This window comes from Lemur catta, chromosome 10, assembly GCF_020740605.2.
Source record: "Lemur catta isolate mLemCat1 chromosome 10, mLemCat1.pri, whole genome shotgun sequence".
NCBI classification, from domain to species: Eukaryota; Metazoa; Chordata; class Mammalia; order Primates; family Lemuridae; genus Lemur; species Lemur catta.
In genome coordinates this window covers 60,039,967-60,058,732 of record NC_059137.1, presented here as the reverse complement: position 1 = coordinate 60,058,732, position 18,766 = coordinate 60,039,967, and the positions used below count along the sequence as shown (strand labels likewise).

General features: G+C 37.4%; 1 protein-coding gene and 1 long non-coding RNA gene across 6 annotated transcripts in view; one reads left to right on the top strand and one right to left on the bottom strand.

Moving 5' to 3' along the window:
* The window catches only part of LOC123646667, a 28,621-nt gene extending 18,453 nt beyond the window's left edge, over nucleotides 1-10,168 (bottom strand). The window contains exon 1 of the long non-coding RNA XR_006737965.1: nucleotides 10,020-10,168. This is a non-coding gene — a long non-coding RNA (uncharacterized LOC123646667). The remainder of the gene's footprint in view (nucleotides 1-10,019) is intronic.
* The window catches only part of RIC1 (RIC1 homolog, RAB6A GEF complex partner 1), a 115,535-nt gene continuing 106,237 nt past the window's right edge, over nucleotides 9,469-18,766 (top strand). For all 5 annotated transcript variants that reach the window (XM_045563875.1, XM_045563876.1, XM_045563874.1 and 2 more), the window contains exon 1: nucleotides 9,469-9,916. In XM_045563875.1, the coding sequence (XP_045419831.1) occupies nucleotides 9,773-9,916 (144 nt within the window). In that variant the 5' untranslated portion in view covers nucleotides 9,469-9,772. The remainder of the gene's footprint in view (nucleotides 9,917-18,766) is intronic.

Sequence of the window (18,766 nt, the reverse complement as noted above, 5' to 3'; positions counted from 1 at the left end):
AACTCCTGGGCTCAAGCTATCCTCCTGCCTCAGCCTCCCAAGTAGCTGGGACTACAGGTGTGTGCCACCACGCTCATCTATTTTTTTTTCTTTCTATTTTTAGTAGAGATGGGTCTTGCTCTTGCTGAGGCTGGTCTTGAACTCCAGACCTTAAGTGATCCTCCTGCCTCGAGCTTTGACTTTTTGTGCAGACCTCTTGATGTGACAGTGTATCAAAGGCAATAGTAACATTTCTCCAAAGGTGATATACATACAAATAGCCAAGAAGCATATTAAAAGATACTCAGTGTCACTAAACATCAGAGAAATGCAAATCAAACCCACAATGAGATATCACCTCATACCCATTAGGATGGCTACTATTAAAAAAACAAAAAACTGAAAATAACAAGTGTTATAAAAGACGTAGAAAAATTAGAACCCTTGTGTACTGTTGGTGGGATTGTAAAATGGTGCAACCACTATGGAAAACAGTATGTAAATTCCTAAAAAAAAATTCAAAATAGAAGTACCATATGATCCAGCAATCCCACTTCTGTGAATATACTCACAAGAATTGAAAGTAAGGTCTCAAAGAGATATTTGCACACACATGTTCACAGAAGCACTACTCACAATAGCCAAAAGGTAGAAGCAACTCAAATGTCCATGGACAGGTGAATGTATTAACAAAATGTGCTATATACATACAATGGAATATTATTCAGTGTTAAAAAGGAAGGATATCCTGTCACATGCTACAACATTTATAGATCTTGAGGTCATTATGCTAAGTGAAATAAGCCAGTTACAAAAAGACAAATACTGTATGATTCCACTTATATGAGATAGCTAAATTAGTCAAATTCATAGAAACAGAAAGTAGAATGATGGTTGTCAGGGTCTGAGGGGAGGGAGAAAGGGGAAGTTAATATTTAATGGGTAGAGAATTTCAGTTTTGCAAGATAAAAACGTTCAGGAAACTTCTTTTACAAAAGTGTGAATATACTTACATTACTGAACTGTACACTTAAAAATGGTAATAATAAAAAGAATACTGATGCCATTTTATAAAATTTTGGATTGTTACAAAACATTATGGTTACACAGTTAATATTAAGGTTTGATTTGATAAAATAAAATTTCAGGCAAATTGTTAATTTCTAGAATTGTACTCACTTGGGGTTTATACTTCATGAACTTATTAGATTAAACCTTGTGGAAAATATGGTAATAATGGATAAGAATAAGACATAATCCAAAACTATTACATACCACAATGGTTAGAATCGGGCACTAAATTTGACTCTAAGCTCACTGACAAATACAGGAGATACAGGAATAACACAATGAATATGAAATTTTGGCCAAATTATTGAAGGTGTATTTGTCTGACTAGAGAGCGGGTGAGAGAGAGAGAGAAATGGAGAGGGAGAGGAAAGGCGGGGGGAGAGAGAGGTGTCTCAGAATTATACAGTTAAAAACTGTCTTTTTCCAACTCTTCTTACTATTTTAATAAAAAATGCACAGAGAAAATTCAGGTATGACTTTTTTTTTCATGTTTAAATTTTTTTTTTTTTAAGAGACACAAGGTTCTGCTATGTTGCCCAGGCTGGTCTTGAACTCCTGGGCCCAAGCAATCCTCCCACCTCAGCCTCCCGAGTAGCCAGGATTACAAGTACGTGCCACTGCACCCAACTCATGTATGACATTTTTTATGCTGAAGAATGATCGGGACATAGCCAAACAGAACAATTTTTATTGTTGGCTCATTTGTGTGAAATCAATTTCATTCCCAACTAGGTTTTCATTTCTAAAAAGATCAAAGTGAAGGGAAAAATAGTGACTCTTTTTCCATTTTGCTTGGTTAGGACCAACAGGCTTCTTCATTTTTGACATTGTGTTTATGCTCCTGCCCCAAAAGTCTCATTTGGATCCATTAAGGCTTATTAACAATAAGCCATCTTGCCTTTATGGTTAGTTAAATGATTCCAAGTACTACGTGACACCATGAACTGTGAGGAAGATTGTGGATAAGGTAAATTGGTTAGTCACATATGACCAGAGTTACTGAGATATTCTTTTTAATTTAAATCTTTACACTTTTTATCATTGAAAATTTCGACCGTATACTAAAATGGAGAGAATGACACAGTGAATTACCAAATATAATCACGTGTTGCTTAATGACAAGGATACATTCTGACAAATGCATCACTGGGCAATTTTGTTCTTGTGTGAAGATGGTAGCGTGTACTAACACACACCTAGATGGCATAGCCTACTACACACCTAGGCTATATGGTATAGCCTATTGCTCCTAGGCCATGGACCTGTACAGCATGTTACTGTGCTGAATATTTCAGGCAACTGTAACACACTGTTAAGTATTTGTGTATTTAAACATATCTAAATATAGAAAAGGTACAGTAAAAATATGATATAAAAGATTTTAAAAAGTTATACCTACATAGGGCACTTGCTATGAATGCTACTACAGGACTGGAAGTTGCTCTGGGTGAGTCAGTGAGTGAGTGGTGAGTGAATGTGAAGGCCTAGGACAGTACTGTATACCATGTAGACTTTATAAACACTGTACACTTAGGCTACACTGAATTTATTTTAAAAATTACTTTCTTCAATAAATTAACCTTGGCTTACGGTAACTATTTTATAAACTTTAAAAAATTTTAACTTTTTAACTCTTGTAATAATAGCTTAAAACACACACATTTTATAGTTATACAAAAATATTTTCTTTCTTTATAAATTTATTCTGTAAGCTTTTTTCTATATTTAAAATTTTTAATTTCTTTACCTTTTAAACTTTTTAATTAAAAACTAACACCCAAACACACACATTAGCCTAGGGCTACACAGGACCAGGATCATCAATATCACTGTCTTCTACCTCCACATCTTGTCCCACTAGAAAGTCTTCAGGGGCAGTAACACGCATGGAACTGTCATTTACTATGATAACAATGTCTTCTTGTAGAATACCTCCTGAAGGACCTGCCTGAGGCTATTTTACAGTTAACTTTTTAAAATAAGTATTATAGAAAGAGTACAATCTAAAATAATGTTTAAAAGTATTGTAAATACATAAACCAATGAAATAGTCATTTATATGAAGAATTATGCACTGTACATAATTGTATGTGCTATACTTTATATGACTGGCAGCGTAGTTGTTTTGTTTACACCAGCATCACCACAAACATGTGAGTAATACATTGTGATGGCTATGACATCACTAGGCGATAGGAATTTTTCAGCTCCATTATAATCTTATGGGATCACTGTCATATGTGCAGTCTGTGGTTGACCGAAACATCATTACATGGTGCATGACTGTACTTGTCACTCCGCTTCAAAGGTGATCAACTTAAGGCCAATCTTGTTTCATATATATTTCACTCACCTCCAGATTATTTTGCAGCAAAACCTAGACATGCTATCAATTCAGCTGAGCTATTCATTACCAATTTTCAGAAGGGACAAATGATAATCAAGAGCCTAGCTCAGACACAAATATATCAGTTACACATGATAAAAGTATAATAAGGTTGAATGTTAAAAGCACATTAAAAGAGTCATAAATGAAAGCAGTATCATTTTCAGTGGGATATTGTGATAGGTTCTTATGGAGGTTCCCAAACATTGCAGGCAGTATGCTTAAAACCAAAATCTAGACACAGCTCCATCATCAGAAGCCTGTGAATGTGCGCAGAAGTACACAGGGCCTACTTTTATCTGGTGACTCAGGGTTCCTTTCCTCCTAATCTTTCTCTCACTAGTCTTGGGACTGTGCCTGAAACTCCACATTACATTACTCTCTTTGCTTTGTTACCACTGCAAGGCCCTACTTAAAGAAGAACAAGTAGGACATTATCAATCATTAGAAATTTAACAAAGTTTTAAATAACTTTTTCCTTATCCCAAAAGTAAAAAGAATTCCTTATATACAATTTGGAAAATACAAAAAAGTCCAAAGAAGAACATAAAAAGCACCAATAATCAAGGTGCTTTCTAAACACCAAAATTTTAATGTATTTCCTTCCTTTCTTTTTTTACTAGGAATATATATATATATTTTTATAAATATGGGATCTTATTTTATATACTGTCCTTAATCTGTGTTCATTATTTCATAATATATCATGAACATACTTCCATATGATTAAATATTCTTCCCTAACATAATTTTTTATTTTTGCAAAATACTCCCTTGTAAGGAAGGACAATAATTAATGTCTTTGGGGGGATATTTAGGTTATTTCCTCTTATATACACTATTGTGGATTATATTATTAAAGCTAAAACTCTGTATATATCAGTGTTTATTTCCTTAGCAAATATTCAGAGGAAAAGAAACACAGGCATACCTCAGAGATATTGCAGGTTCAGTTCCAGACCACCCCAATAAAGCAAATATCAAAATAAAATGAGTCACACAAATTTTTTGGTTTCCTAGCATATACAAAAGTTATGTTTACACAATACTGTTGTCTATTAAGGGTGCAATAGCATTATAGCTAAAAAATACTGTACATACCTTAATTAAAAAACATTTGATTACTAAGAAATGTTAATGATCATCTGCACTGTAGGCAAGTAGTAATCTTTTTCCTAGTAGAGGTCTTGTCTTGATATTAATGGCTACTTACTGTTCAGGGTGGTGGTTGCTAAAGGTTGGGGTGGCTGTGGCAATTTCTTAAAATAAGACAACAGTGAAGTTTGTTGTATTGATGGACTCTTCCTTTCACGAAAGATTTCTCTGTAGCATGCGATGCTGTTTGATATCATTTTTACTCACAGAACTTCTTTCAAAATTGGAGCCAATCCTCTCACACCATACCTCTGCTTTATCAACTTAGTTTATGTAATATCCTAAATCCTTTATTGTCATTTCAACAATGTTCACAGCATCTTAACTAGGAGTAGATTCCGTCTCAAGAAACCACTTTCTTTGCTCATCCCTAAGAAGCAACTCCTCATCCCTTAAAGTTTTATCATGAGATTCCAGCAATTCAGTTACATCTTCAGACTCCACTTCTAATGGAGTTTTCTTGCTATTTTCACCACATCTGCAGTTACTTCCTCCACTGAAGTCCTGAACTCCTCAAAGTCATCCATGAGGGTTGGAATCAATTTCTTCCAAGCTCCTGTTAGTGTTGATATTTTTACCTCCTCCCATGAATCACAGTGTTCTTAATGGCATCTAGGATGGTGAATCCTTTTCAGCTGGTTTCCAATTCATCTGCCCAGATCCATCAGAAGAATCACTAGCTATGGCAGCTCTAACCTTACAAAATGTATTTCTTAAATAATAAGACTTGAAAGTTGAAATTACTCCTTGATCCATGGGGTGCAGAATAAATATTGTGTTAGCAGGTATGAAAACAATGTTAATTTCCTTGTATATCTCCATTGGCGCTCTTAGGTGACTAGGTGCATTGTCAATGAGCAGTAATGTTTTGAAAGAAATCTTTTTTTTCTTGAGCAGTAGGTCTCAACAGTGGGCTTAAAACGTTCAGTAAATCATGCTATAAATAGATATGCTGTTACCCTTGCTTTGTTGTTCCATTTAAAGAACACAGGCAGAGTAGATTTAACATATTTCTTAAGGGCCCTGAGATTTTTGGAATGGCAATAAGCAGTGGCTTCAACTTAAAATCACCACCTGCATTATCCTCCAGCAAGAGCGTCAGCCTGTTCTTTGAAGCCAGGTATTGACTTCTCTCTAGTTATGAAAATCCTGGAGGGCACCTTCTTCCAACAGGAGGCTGTTTCATCTACATTGAAAATCTGTTGTTTAGAGTAGCCACTTTCATCAATGATCATAGCTAGATCTTTTGAATAAGTTCCTGTAGCTTTTACATCAGCACTTGTTGCTTCACCTTGCACTTTTATTGTTATGTACATGGCTTCTTTCCTCCAACCTCAAGAATCAATCTCCTCTAGCTTCCAACTTTTCTACTGCAGCTTCCTCACCTCTCTCACCCTTCATAGAATTGAATAGAGTTTAGGGCCTCACTTTGGCTTAAGGAAATGTTGTGGCCTATTTGATCTTCTAATTGGACCACTAAAACTTTCTCCATATCAGCAACAAGACTGTTTCATTCATGTGTTCACTGGAGTAACACTTTTAATTTCCTTCAAGAACTTTTCCTTTGCATTCACAACTTAGCTGTTTAGCCAAGAGGCCCAGCTTTCTCAGCTGATCTTAGCTTTCAACATGCCTTTCTCATTAAGCTTAATCATTTCTAGCTTTTGATTTAAAGTGAGAGATGTGAGACTCTTCCTTTCATTTGAACACTTAGAGGCCATTGTGGGGTTATTAATTGGCCTAATTTCAATATTCTTGTGTCTCAGGGAATAGGGAGGCCCAAAGAGAAGGAAAGAATCAGGGGAATGGTGGGTCAATGAAGCAGTCAGAACACACACATTTAAGTTTGCTGTCTTACGTGGATGTGGTTCATGGCACCCCAACAATTACAAAAGTAACATCAAAGATCATTGATCACAAATCACCATGACAGATATAATAATAATGAAAAATTTGAACTATTGTGAGAATTACCAAAATGTGACACAGAGACAAAAAGTAAGCACATGCTGTTGGAAAAATAGCACTAATAGACTTCCTTGACGCAGTGTTGCCACAAACTTTCAATTTTTTAAAAATGCAATAAAGCAAAGTACAGTAAAATGAGGGCCTTTAGTTGGGTCCCAGCATATGCATACTTTTAAAAATTATCTACATATTTTTCTGAGACAGAGTCTCCCACTGTCACTGCAGCTAGAGTGCAGTGGCATCATCATAGCTCACTGCAACCTCAAAGTCCTGGGCTCAAGCAATTCTCCTGCCTCAGCCTCCCAAGTAGTGGGGACTACAGGCAGGAACCACTGCTCTTGGATAATTTTTCTATTTTTTGTAGAGATGGGGTCTGGCTCTTGCTCAGGCTGGTATTGAATTCCTGAGTTCAAGCAATCCTCCCACCTTGGTCTCCGAGAGTGCTAGGATTACAGGCATGAGCCACAGTGCCAGGCCGTGTGCATATTTTGAAGATCTTTTTGATATATAATGCCAACTAACCTTGAGAAAAATTTCTCCAAATTATACTCTCACCAACAGTATATAAATGTACTTCTGTTTCTGTGCACTTAACCAACATTGTTTCTTATCATAAGAAAAGTCTTTTTGATACATGAAAATATGCACTTAATAACTTTTGTCAGCTTAACCTTAGCTCAGAATAGAGTCCAATAACTTTGATTAGAGAGTGGTGGTGGGGGGAGGGTAGAGGAAGGAGGTGGAGGCAAGCTCTGGGGCATGGGAATTGTTAATGTATTTTACGAAATAAAATTATGATATCTGAAAGCTGGACATTTGAAACTTCAAAAATCCAATCTGTAAAGTTTCTGCCACAATGGGGGAATTCTCAATTAGTAAGAGGTTTTGGAAAGTCAGAAATTTCATTTTTTTTTTCTTTAGGGAGAAAGATCCAGAGGTTCTCCCCCTCCCCCTCTCACTGCCCAGAGCAACTACCACTATTCAGTTCAATCCAGTCTAAAGGGAACTGGTTCTGTATAAGGAAGAACAAACAGTTCTTTTTAAGCCATGTGACTTTAGGCACATCTACAACTCTAGTCGTTTCCTAATTAAGAGTGTGAGAATAACATCACACCAATGGTACTTATCTTGAAGGTTTACTGAGGATTAAGTCATGCATTTGAAATTATTTTATGAACCTTAGATGCTACAAGGGAGTGTGGCAGAGGAATTAGATTCTAAAGTCAGCAGGTAAGGTTAAAACTTAGTGCAATAAAAATAACTTAGAAGTTTCTTAAATTGCCCATGAGTGCAGAATGATACATTTAAGAGGCACATGAAAACAAACACTGTCTGAAAAACAGCTGGCACAAACACAGTCTCAGTTAAAATGCCAGTGGAACTGGTGCATTAGAACATTTTCATTTCCTCTCTCTTTCTGCCAAGTGCATAACTGAGAAAGATGAAAATATGATGCAACTTTTGTTGTTCTTCTACAATTTTACACTGGCAAGTCAAGAAAGCTCTCTGGGCCTCTTTGTCTAATGGTGTAGTTCAGCGGGATCAGGGTTTCATCCACTTTCATCTGACAAATATTTTCAGAGTTTACTATGCTTACTATGTTCCAAGCTGATGTGCTGGGTGTGGGAACAGTAGACACTAAGGAGATACAGTCTGCTCACAAGAGGCTGGTGAATGGTGAGGCAGTTTCAACTTTGATTTGCGGAATCCTGGGTTCTTTGAACACCTTCTAGGGAATGCAATGAATGTTTAGAAAAATTAAGGTAGGTTACATATTTTGTTATGAATACCAGCTACAATGCTACAGCTAATATGGATTAAGTTACTTTGTAGCCCTTTTGCTGTTTATGTTGCTACTTTTTGATGGGGGTAGTAACATTTTTTTAAAAAATCTGGGCTAACTCTTAAATCCCTTTAATTGAAAACTTCAAACTCCGGAAAAATTCAAACTGTACAAAAAAAAAAAAAAGTAACAAGTCTTTCTTCTATTGCAGTACCCCCTTCCCCTATCCCAGATCATATCCCCCCCGACCCCACGCCTCCTACTCGCATCATTGCTTTAAAAAGACCAGCTATCGTTGAGGTGATCTCTGGGGTCCAAAAGTTAAATACCGAACTTCAGTCCGTTACAGCTCTAAAATTAAGTCCACTTCTTTTGCAGCACATATTTTACCGTGCAAAAGAGACACTCTCGACGAGTCTAACATTATGGTTGGTAGAGGGACACATGAAGGCAAACTGTATTTTAAAAAATACATTAGATTTAGAACTCCTAAACGGCAGGAGAGAGAACTCAACGGTAGGTGCTTTATTTACTGATTGAATTAAGGCTCCCTTTAAGATGTAAGCTCCATAAGGGCAGGAAATTCATCACCAGCGCTCCCTGCACACCCTGGCACACATACGATGCGCACTTGGCAAATGCCCCTACGGCCCAGCGCGGACGCCGTGGCTGGTAGTCCGAGGTGGGAACCCGAGCAGGGGGCGTCACGTGACTCGAGCTCCCCTCCACCCACCCCCACGCGTTTCTTCGCCGGGCCCGCCCCCACCGGAGGCCCCCACCAATCCGGAAGGGAAGTCAAATTTGGCCGGGCCAGGTGAAGGGTGTGTTCCGCGGGCTTAGCGGCTTCGCAGTCGCAAAGAATTGACCGCACTTGCCGCGGAGTCTCAGACTGTCATCCGAATCCCCCTAGCTACACGCTACAAATTGCAAGCGGGAGGTGCAGAGCCTGCGCAAGGCCAGAGCGCATGCGTGTCGACGCAGCGCGGCGATCGTGCGAAGGTTAGGGCGGAGTTTCAGAAAACAGAACGAGAGGGAGGGAAGGAATCTCCGGAGCGCGCGCGCGCGCGCCGGGCCTCCTCGTCCCGACCCACGCGGCGCGGCGCGGCGTGGTGACGCCCGCGCGGTTGAGGAAGGGGCGGGGCCGGGGCGGGCCTCCGCGCTCCTCCCGCCCTCCCTCAGTCCAGACTCGCCCTCCCCGTCCCTCCCCCACACTCGGCCCCGTCAACGCGGGGGTGCTTTCGTCGCGTAACCTCGCGTCGGCCCGGCCCGGCCCGGCCAGCGGGCAGATGCCCCGAGCTGCCGCCGCCGCCACCGCCGCCTACTCGGCTGGTGGCAGTGTGGGAGACGGGCGACCAGCCCGGGGCCGCTGAGTGTGACGGACGGGGCCAGGGGCCGCCGGGCGTCTCGGCGACGGTGGCTTCGCGCGGACCATGTATTTCCTGAGCGGCTGGCCCAAGAGGCTGCTATGCCCTCTCGGGAGCCCGGCCGAGGCGCCTTTCCACGTTCAGTCCGACCCGCAGAGAGCTTTCTTCGCGGTGCTGGCCCCGGCCCGCCTCAGCATCTGGTACAGTCGAGTAAGTAGAGCCGCCCGCCGCCTTCGCCGCTCCCTCCCCGGCGTCCCGGTTCCGTCCCGCCCCCAACTTCCACCCCGAGCCCCTGACCCCTTCCCCTTCTTACCAGATCCGCTCGCCCCACCAGTCGGCGTCCTCGTTCCACGTACTTGGCCGCACACACCCGCCGGCTCCGGGCACGTCCTCTAGCCGGGGATCCGGGCTGGGTGAAATCGCTGCTGCCGAAAATTCCTGCGCCTCCCCGCGTTGGACCGACGGCCGCGCAGGGGGCACGCTCCGCGCGCTACCTCGGCGGAGCCCAGACTTGCCCTTCCCTCCCTTCCCCCATTCCCCGAGGACCAGATTTGTTTAAACTTTCCACAATTAGAATTCCGGCCTCTGTGGTGTCCCAATCCTCCCTTGCTTTAAAGGTCGTTATTTTGGAATTAGGGAAAGCCTGTTGGGCTTTATCCAGCGCCGACTTTACAGGCCTATAATAACTTATTACTAGAAACTACATCCAGAGTTCTTTAGTGTTTACGAAAGGTCTGGTTATTTAATTCCCAGGCTCATCCCCAACATCCCTCCTCCACTTTTGAGCTACCTCTGCTGTTCCTGGACTCTTCAGAAAAATGTAGGGGGGCAAGGAGGAGCGGAAGTAGAACTCAAATCTGTCCGCGCTACTGCAAGTTACAGCACCTGGAAATAATAAGACTTGGGAGGAGCGTGGAACTGAGTTGTGTTTTTGAGTCCTGGTTATCTTTTCTTTCTTGTATCTAATTACCCGGTAGATAAGAGAAATAACTTGAAAAATAAGTGGTGGATGGGATATTCCCTACTCCCTGCAAATACTGCTGTAGGTCTGTCTATAAAAACAGCAGAATTCAGAGTAGAAAAATCTGTGCCCCCAAGAAAGCAATACTAATCTTTGAGTGAAGTTTTTCTTTTTTCAAAGTTAATTTGACTATGTGGAGATAGGTTGTGACCTTGCTTTTCTTAGCTCTATAGGTTTTAGTTAGATTGGGTAAAATCCCCAAATCTCTGTATGTTACCATTTGAGTGCCTGTGATGCCCTTGACTGTCCTCACAGACAGCCCTGGTAAAACTGGTGATGGAATTTAGGTCATTCTGGTATCTCCTTTATCTGACTATCATAATTGGGCTGTAAATCAGACTATTTGCCACTAAGTTTTGGCTTATCTAATTTCCAAATACATATCAGAACAAAATAGTCTGTTATAAAATGGTAATACCAGTAATATGACTGTTCTGTCTGGTGCTTGATTGCATTTTTGAATATGTATACTGTATATTATTTGGTTCTTAAGTGAGATATTCATAGTGTATGTGTCAGTTGAATAATTTTTGATATGTGTAGGTTTATGTAACTATTAACTTTAAAGTACATGCAGAAAAAATAATTTGAACTTGAATTTTAAATTGTCTTCTGAATTTAGTACATAATTCCACTTGAATGTAACAAATTGCTTGTAAAGCCTAAAATTTAACTTTTCTTACCTCTGAAAAGGCAGACCTAACTTAATTTTAGGCATACATAAACTTAAGATGAGGTATGAATAGACCAGAAGCCTATAAGCCACTTTATTCTCTCTTAAAAAGAACATAAAAATGTGCCTCGACTTTCTTAAGGACATTGTGAACTTTCTTAAGAATATTTATTGTTTGGTTTTGTAATTAGATAAAACATATATAAATCGAAAATAGTCCTAGAATTTTAAACTACTTGTATACCTTTCCTTCAAACTCTCACCCCACACATAGTTTCTTTTTTTCACAGGAGTCCAGGGCACTACTAATAAGATCCAGTGTGCAAAAGTTAGGTTGTAGGGAATCGATGAGTTCAGAGGTGTGGAGTACACTCGTGAAATTCAGGAATACCTTAGGGGAGGCCGCATAGTACTGTAGGTTAAATGAGTTTGCATAGTGGTTAACATTGGTCTCTGGGCATCAGCTTTATCACTTAAGAAAATTATGTATTTGTAGAACCAGATGATCCTAAGGCCTGTGATTATATGACTAGGCAAGTGGGAAATAGGTGCCAGATTCAGCTCCTAGTCTTTTTTTGGGATATGCCTTTTCTTAGTCTATATGAAATTTTTCATTTTGATTTCTAAACTTCCTGAAACTATGTAAGTTAAAATAAATTTGAGTTAAACTTCTTTTAAAAGTGAAAACACCTGTAGGTAAATTAAGGGGCTCTTAGTTATACTCACATAATTTGTAGTGAATGGTTTCAAATGCTTGCACTGAGATGATGAAAGCTTTGATTTTGTAGAGGTTGTAGGTGAAAGTAATTTTATACAATAAAGTGAATTTTGAAGATCTAAAGGGTTTTACAGAGTTGACGTCTTACAGCTGCTTGAGGGCGTTTGGAGGCAGGGAGAGACATGCTGAAAGAGATGAGATGATAGAACAAGATTTGCTTACTTGAAATTTTGTTAGGGCTCACTTAGTAAATTAAGCTTGCTTAGGAGTGACTCATTTAAAAAAAAGAAAACTAGCCTGTGGAAGAAACATGCATTTAATACTTGAAACTGGTTGTTGTAATGTCCAGAAGAGTTGTATAAATTGTATGTGTACAATGGTGATCATCCATGAGACTATGGAAACATTAAAATAAAATCTCTAAGACTAACTTGTATACAATTTTATAGGTCTTCTAGTGAACTTTTGTATACCTCTTCTAACTACTATTACATACCCTAAGTAGCTCTTTGGAATCTAGGTGTTACAGAGTCATTCTCTTCAGAATTATTTCCTACCCCAAATTTAAGAAATACAGTATAGTGCTGTTTAAACTTGTTTATAAACAGAAGAGTTTCTGTTAGTCACTTAGCTTTTTGATGGAGATTTTAAAACAGCCTACTTCATCATTAAAGTGTGAGGGTTCTATTGCTTTGTTTTCAGTGTAATGTGTTGATGTAAATTTGCTTTCTCTAAATTGTGATTCTACTTAGGAGTTCTAAAAATTACTCAAGAGCCTACTATGGGGATCATCCATTATTTTAGCCCAAAAAAATGTGTTAAGAAAAAGTTCAGTATGTATATATGAGATTGGGGTGGTAGAGGTGGAACTTCATTGGGGCAGTTGATGTATTTCTGCCAAAGGTATTGTAAAATGACTAGTTTCAGCTTTGAGGATGAAGCTGCTACATAAAGCAGGTTATGATTTATGATTGACATGGGTGTAGTGTGAGATGAATTGCATTTTGTACTGTACCAGGGAGCCCAGAATTATTCCTTTAACATACTGTTTAACTGTGAATATGAAAGTTTAGATATGTGAATGTCAAAATGATATCTTAGAATGTTGTCATTCTAAATTAGACAGATAGTCACATCTCAGTTTTCAGGTCACTGATTTCAAATATTTAAATGCCTTCAGAAATACTTTTTAACACCAATGGTGAAAGATAGCTTAAATAGGCATCGTATAAAAAAGGGATGAAGAGGTATGTTTAATGTAAAAAATATTCTGTCCAAAAATGTTAGTGTGTTAATGTGATAAATGAAAATCTTGTGAGTTATCACTGTTTGTAGGTTGCTAATAAAAAGCTGAAATGGGCAAATAATTACTGGGCATGTGAAATACATTGTATGTCTTTCAGTAATCTTGAGCAAAAGCTTATGTTCCTGTTGTTGTGTGCTGATAATGAAAAAAACGAGATGTCGAAAGAACCAAGCTATAGAATTAGGTATATGAAGTATGAATTTGATATCAGAGACACTCCTCTCTTGGAATGCTCTATTGCTCCATCTCTGCCTATCAGAATATTATCCATCGTTTAGCTTCTCTTGAAATCTTTCTTTATCTGAGTCATTCTTTACCTACCATACCAGAGGTGTTCATTTTTCTGATGAACTACTGATTTTTTCCTCTTAGCTTTATTGGGGTATAATTGACAAATATAAATTGTATATATTTAAGGTGTACAATGTGATATTTTGATACACATATATGCTGTGAATTGATAACCACAGTCAAGCTAATTAACCTATCTACCACCTCACATAGTTACCTTTTTTTTGTTATGTGTGCTGAGAACACTTACAATCTACTCTCCTAGCAGATTTCAAGTATACAATACATTGTTATTAAGTGTAGTCACGAAGCTGCACATTAGATCTCTAGAACTTTTTCCATCTTATAACTGAAAGCTTGTAGCTTTTTAGTAAGTTTTTGAAACTGGGTGGTGAAAGGTCTACTTTGTTTTTGTTTTTCAAAATTGTTTTGCTTATTTTAGTTCCTTTGCATTTCCATGTAGATTTTAGGATCATATTGTCAATTTTTATAAAAATTCTTGCTGGGCTTTCCAGGAGATTGAGTTAAATCTGTAGATCAGTAGGAGGAGAATTGTCATCCTAACAATATTGAATCCTCCAATCTATGAACATGCAATGTTTCTCCATTTATTTATTACAGATGTTTAAAAATTTCTCTTAGTATTTTGTAGTTTTCAGTGTATGGGTCTTTCGCCTTTTTTGTTAAATGTATTCCTAATTATTTATCTTTTATGATGCTGTTGTAAATAAAATAGTTTTCTTGATTTCATGTTCAGATTGTTATTGGTATGTAGATATAAAATTGATTGTTGTATATTGCTGTCCTATGCTTGGTAAACTTTTTTATTCTAGTAGGTTTTTTGTAGTTAGAACAAATTAACAAATTTGACAAAGTTGCTGGACACAGAATTAATATGTAAAAATCACTTGTATTTTTGTATGCTAACAATGAGTCCTAAAAGGAAATTTAGGAAATTCCATTTACAGTAGAATAAGACTAAAATATTTAAGACTAAACTTAACCAAGCAGGCCCAAAACTTGTACACTGAAAACTGCAAAATGTTGTTGGAAGAAGTTAAAAAAGACACGAATAAATGAAAAGACATCCCCAGCTCATGGATTCAAAGACAATATTGTTAAGATGTCAGTACTACCCAAAGACTGTAGAGTCAGTGTAGTCCCTATCATAATCCAGTTATGTTTTTTTCATAAATATAAAAATCTTTTCTAAAATTTCATATGGAATCTAAAGGGAACTCTTTGTCAGCCTAGCTAAAACTTTTTATCAATTTTGTAGATCTTTTGAGTGACTGAACTTTTTATTCTATTTTATCAGTTTTTTGTTTTCAGTCTTAGTGGTTTCTGCTTTGATTGTTTTCTTCTGATTGCTTTGGGTTTAATTTGCTCTTCTTTTCCTAGTTTCTTAAGGATGGAAGCTTAGTATCTTAATTTGAGACATTTTTTCTTTCTTTTCTGTTTTTTTCTGGAGACAGGGTCTCACTTTGTTGCCTGGCTAGAATGCAGTGGCATTATCCTATTATAGCTCACTGCAACCTCAAACTCCTGGGTTAACATTTTTTCTTTTTTAGTATAAGCATCTTACATTATAAAACTTCCCCTAAGCACTGTTACAGTATCCCATAACTTTTGATATGTTCCCATTTTCTTTTCATTCAATTCCATTTAAAAAATGTATTTAGTAATTTTTCTTTTGAATCATGGATTATTTAGAAGTACGTTGTTTAATTTTCAAATACTTGAGGATTTCCCAAATTTCTTTGTTACTGATTTCTAATTTAATTCCATTGTGGTTGGACAATTATGCTTTGAACAATTTTATTCTTTAAAGGTTAAGATGTGCTTTATGGGTCCGCATATGGTTTGTGTTAGACAATGTCCGTGTGTGCTTATTAAGAGGGTGTATTCTGCTATTGTTTGTGGAGTGTTCTTTAAATGTTAGGTCAAATTGGTTGACGTGGTTGTTCAAGTCTTCTGTGTCTGCTAATATTCAGTCTAGTTGTTCCATCCATTATTGAGAGTTGAATATTGAAATATCCAATTTTATTGTTCAAAACTCCGTTTCTTTTAGTTCTGTCAGTTTTAATGTGTTTTGGGACTGCATTGTAGGATTGTAGACATATATGTTGTATCTTCCTTTAGTATTTCCTCCTTTATCATGAAATACCACTGATCTTCTCTAGTCATATTTCTTGTCTTAAAGTATATTTTGTCTTGTATTAATATAGCTGCTACAGTTCTTTTATGGTTACTACTTGTGACATATCTTTTTCCATCCTTTTATTTTCAAACTATTTATAACTTCGAATCTGAAGTCTGTCTGTTACAGAAAGGATATACTTGCCTCTTGCTATTTTTTTCCAATCTAGTGTGATAATGTCTGCCTTTTGATTGGATTGTTTAGTCCATTCACATTTAATGTGATAATTGATATGTTTGGGTTTACATCTGCTGTTTTCCTTCCTGTATATTTTATGTCTTCTTTTGTTTACTCATTACTCCTTCAGTTACTCTGATTTCTTAATTATATGTTTTGAGTTATTTTACTAATGATTGTTCTTTTGATTACAATATGCTTCATACTGCAGTATGCTTACAGGCTTAATTCTGATAAAATACAGCAAATTTTCCAGCTTATTTTCATTATTTAATGTGGTAAAATGTACATAACATAAAATTTACCATTTTAGCCGTTTTTAAGTGTGCAGTTCTCCTGTGTTAAGTACATTCACATTGTCATGCAGCCATTAACACCATCCATTATCCAGAACTTTTTCATGTTCCCAAACTGAAATTCTGTACCCAGTAAACAATAATTCTCCATTTCCCTGTCCCCTCAGCCCCTGGCAACCACCATTCTATTTTCTGTCTTTATGACTCTGACTACTTTAAGTACTTCGCACAAGTGGAATCACAATATTTGTCCTTTTATGGTTGGCTTGTTGCACTTAGCATGTGCCTTCAAGGTTTATTTATGCTGTAGCAGGTGTCAGAATTTCCTTCTTTCTTGAGACTGAACGATATACCACATTTTCTTTATCCATTCATCTGTCTATGGACACCTGTGTTGCTACTACCTTTTGGCTATTGCAAATAATGTTTCTGTGTACATGCGTATACACATATCTGAATCCTTGCTTTACTTCTTTTGGGAATGTACCTAGAGGAGGAATTGCTGTTTCCTTTGGTGATTTTATGGGTTTTTATTTTTTGAGAAATTGCTTTTTTTTTTTTAAAAAAAAAAAAAGGAATTTCCATATACCGTTTTCCACAGGGCTACACCATTTTACATCCAGGATACACAAGTGTCCAATTTCTCCACATTTTTGCCAGCACCTATTTTCTGTTGTTTTGATGATAACCATTTTAATGGATTCAAAGTGGTAACTCCTGGTTTTGATTTGCATTTCTCTAACAACGATTGATCTTGAGTATCTTTTCATGTGCTTGTAAGTCATTTGTATGTCATCTTTGGAGGAATGTCTAAGTTCTTTGCCTATTTTTTGATTGGTTTGTTATAGTTGCTGAGTTGTAGAAGTTCTTTACATGTTCTGAATATCAGTCCCTTATCAGATGTGTGATTTGCAAACACCACATAACGAAGTTTCCAATGGTGGTCCCATGAAATTATAATAGAGCTAAAAAAATTCCTATCACCTAGTGACATTGTGACTTAACATTGTGGTACAATTGCTTACAGTATTCACTATAGTAACCTGCTGTATAGGTTTGTAGCCTAGGAGGAAAAGGTTACACCATAGAGCCAAGGTGTGAAGTAGGCTAGGTTTGTGTAAGTATACTCTGTGATGTTTACATAATGACAAAATTGCCTAGTGATGCATTTGTCTGAACTTATCCCCTGTTAGTAAGTGATGCATGATTGTATTTCCTTCCATTCTGTTGGTTACATTTTTATTCTGTTGGTAGTGACCTTTGGTGCACGAAAGTTTTTAAGAGTTTATTTCTGAACTCCACATTCTGTTCTTTTGGTCTGTATGTCTGCCTTTATGCTGATACCACGATGTTTTGATTGCTGTAGCTTTGTAGTAAGTTTTGAAATCAGAAAATGTGAGATGTCCAACTTTGTTCTTTTTCAAGATTGTTTTGGCCATTTGAGGACTTTTGGGAATCCATATGAATTTTAGGATAGACTTTTCTGTTTCTGCCAAAAATACTGTTAGGATTTTGATAGGACTTGCAATAATTCTGCAGATTGCTTTGGGTAGTATTGACATCTTAACAACATTAAATCTTCCAATCCATGAATAAGGGATGTCTTTTTAATTATTGGTGTCATCTTTAATTTTATTCAGGATGTTCTGCAATTTTCATTGTACAAGTCTTTTGTTTCCTTGGTTTAGCCCTAAGTACTTTATTCTTTCTGGTGCCATTGTACATGGAATTGTTTTTTAAATATCCTTTTAGGATTGTTCAATTGTTAGGGTATAGAAATGCAGCTGATTTTTGTGTGTTGATTTTGTATCCTGCTGTTTTCCTGAATTCATTCATTACAGCAGTTTGTTTTGTGAAATCTTTTAGAGTATTTCTACATATAAGGTCATGTTCTCTGCAAACAGCTATACATATTTATTTCCAACTTGGATGCCTTTTATTTCTTTTTCTTACTAATTACTCTGGCTAGGACTTTAACTGCTGTGTCAAGTAGAAGCGATGAGGTCATCCTTATTTCTGAACCTAGAGGAAAAGCTCTCAGTCTTTCACCATTGAGTATAATGTTGGTTATAGGTTTTTCATATATGATCTTTGTTATGTTGAGGTAGTTTTGTCTTATTAATAGTTTGTTGACTTTCTTTTAATAATGAAAGAGTGTTGAATTTTGTCAAATGTTTTTTCTGAATCACTTAAGATGGTTATTTATTGATGGATAACTTAGATTGATTCTTTATCCTGCTGTTGTGACTAGTGCTACAGTAAACATGGGGGTGCAGGTATCCCTTTGCTATACATATTTCCTTTCCTTTGGATAAATATCCAAAAGTGGGATTGCTAGATCCTGTAGTAGTCCTGTTTTTAGTTTTATGAGAAATGTC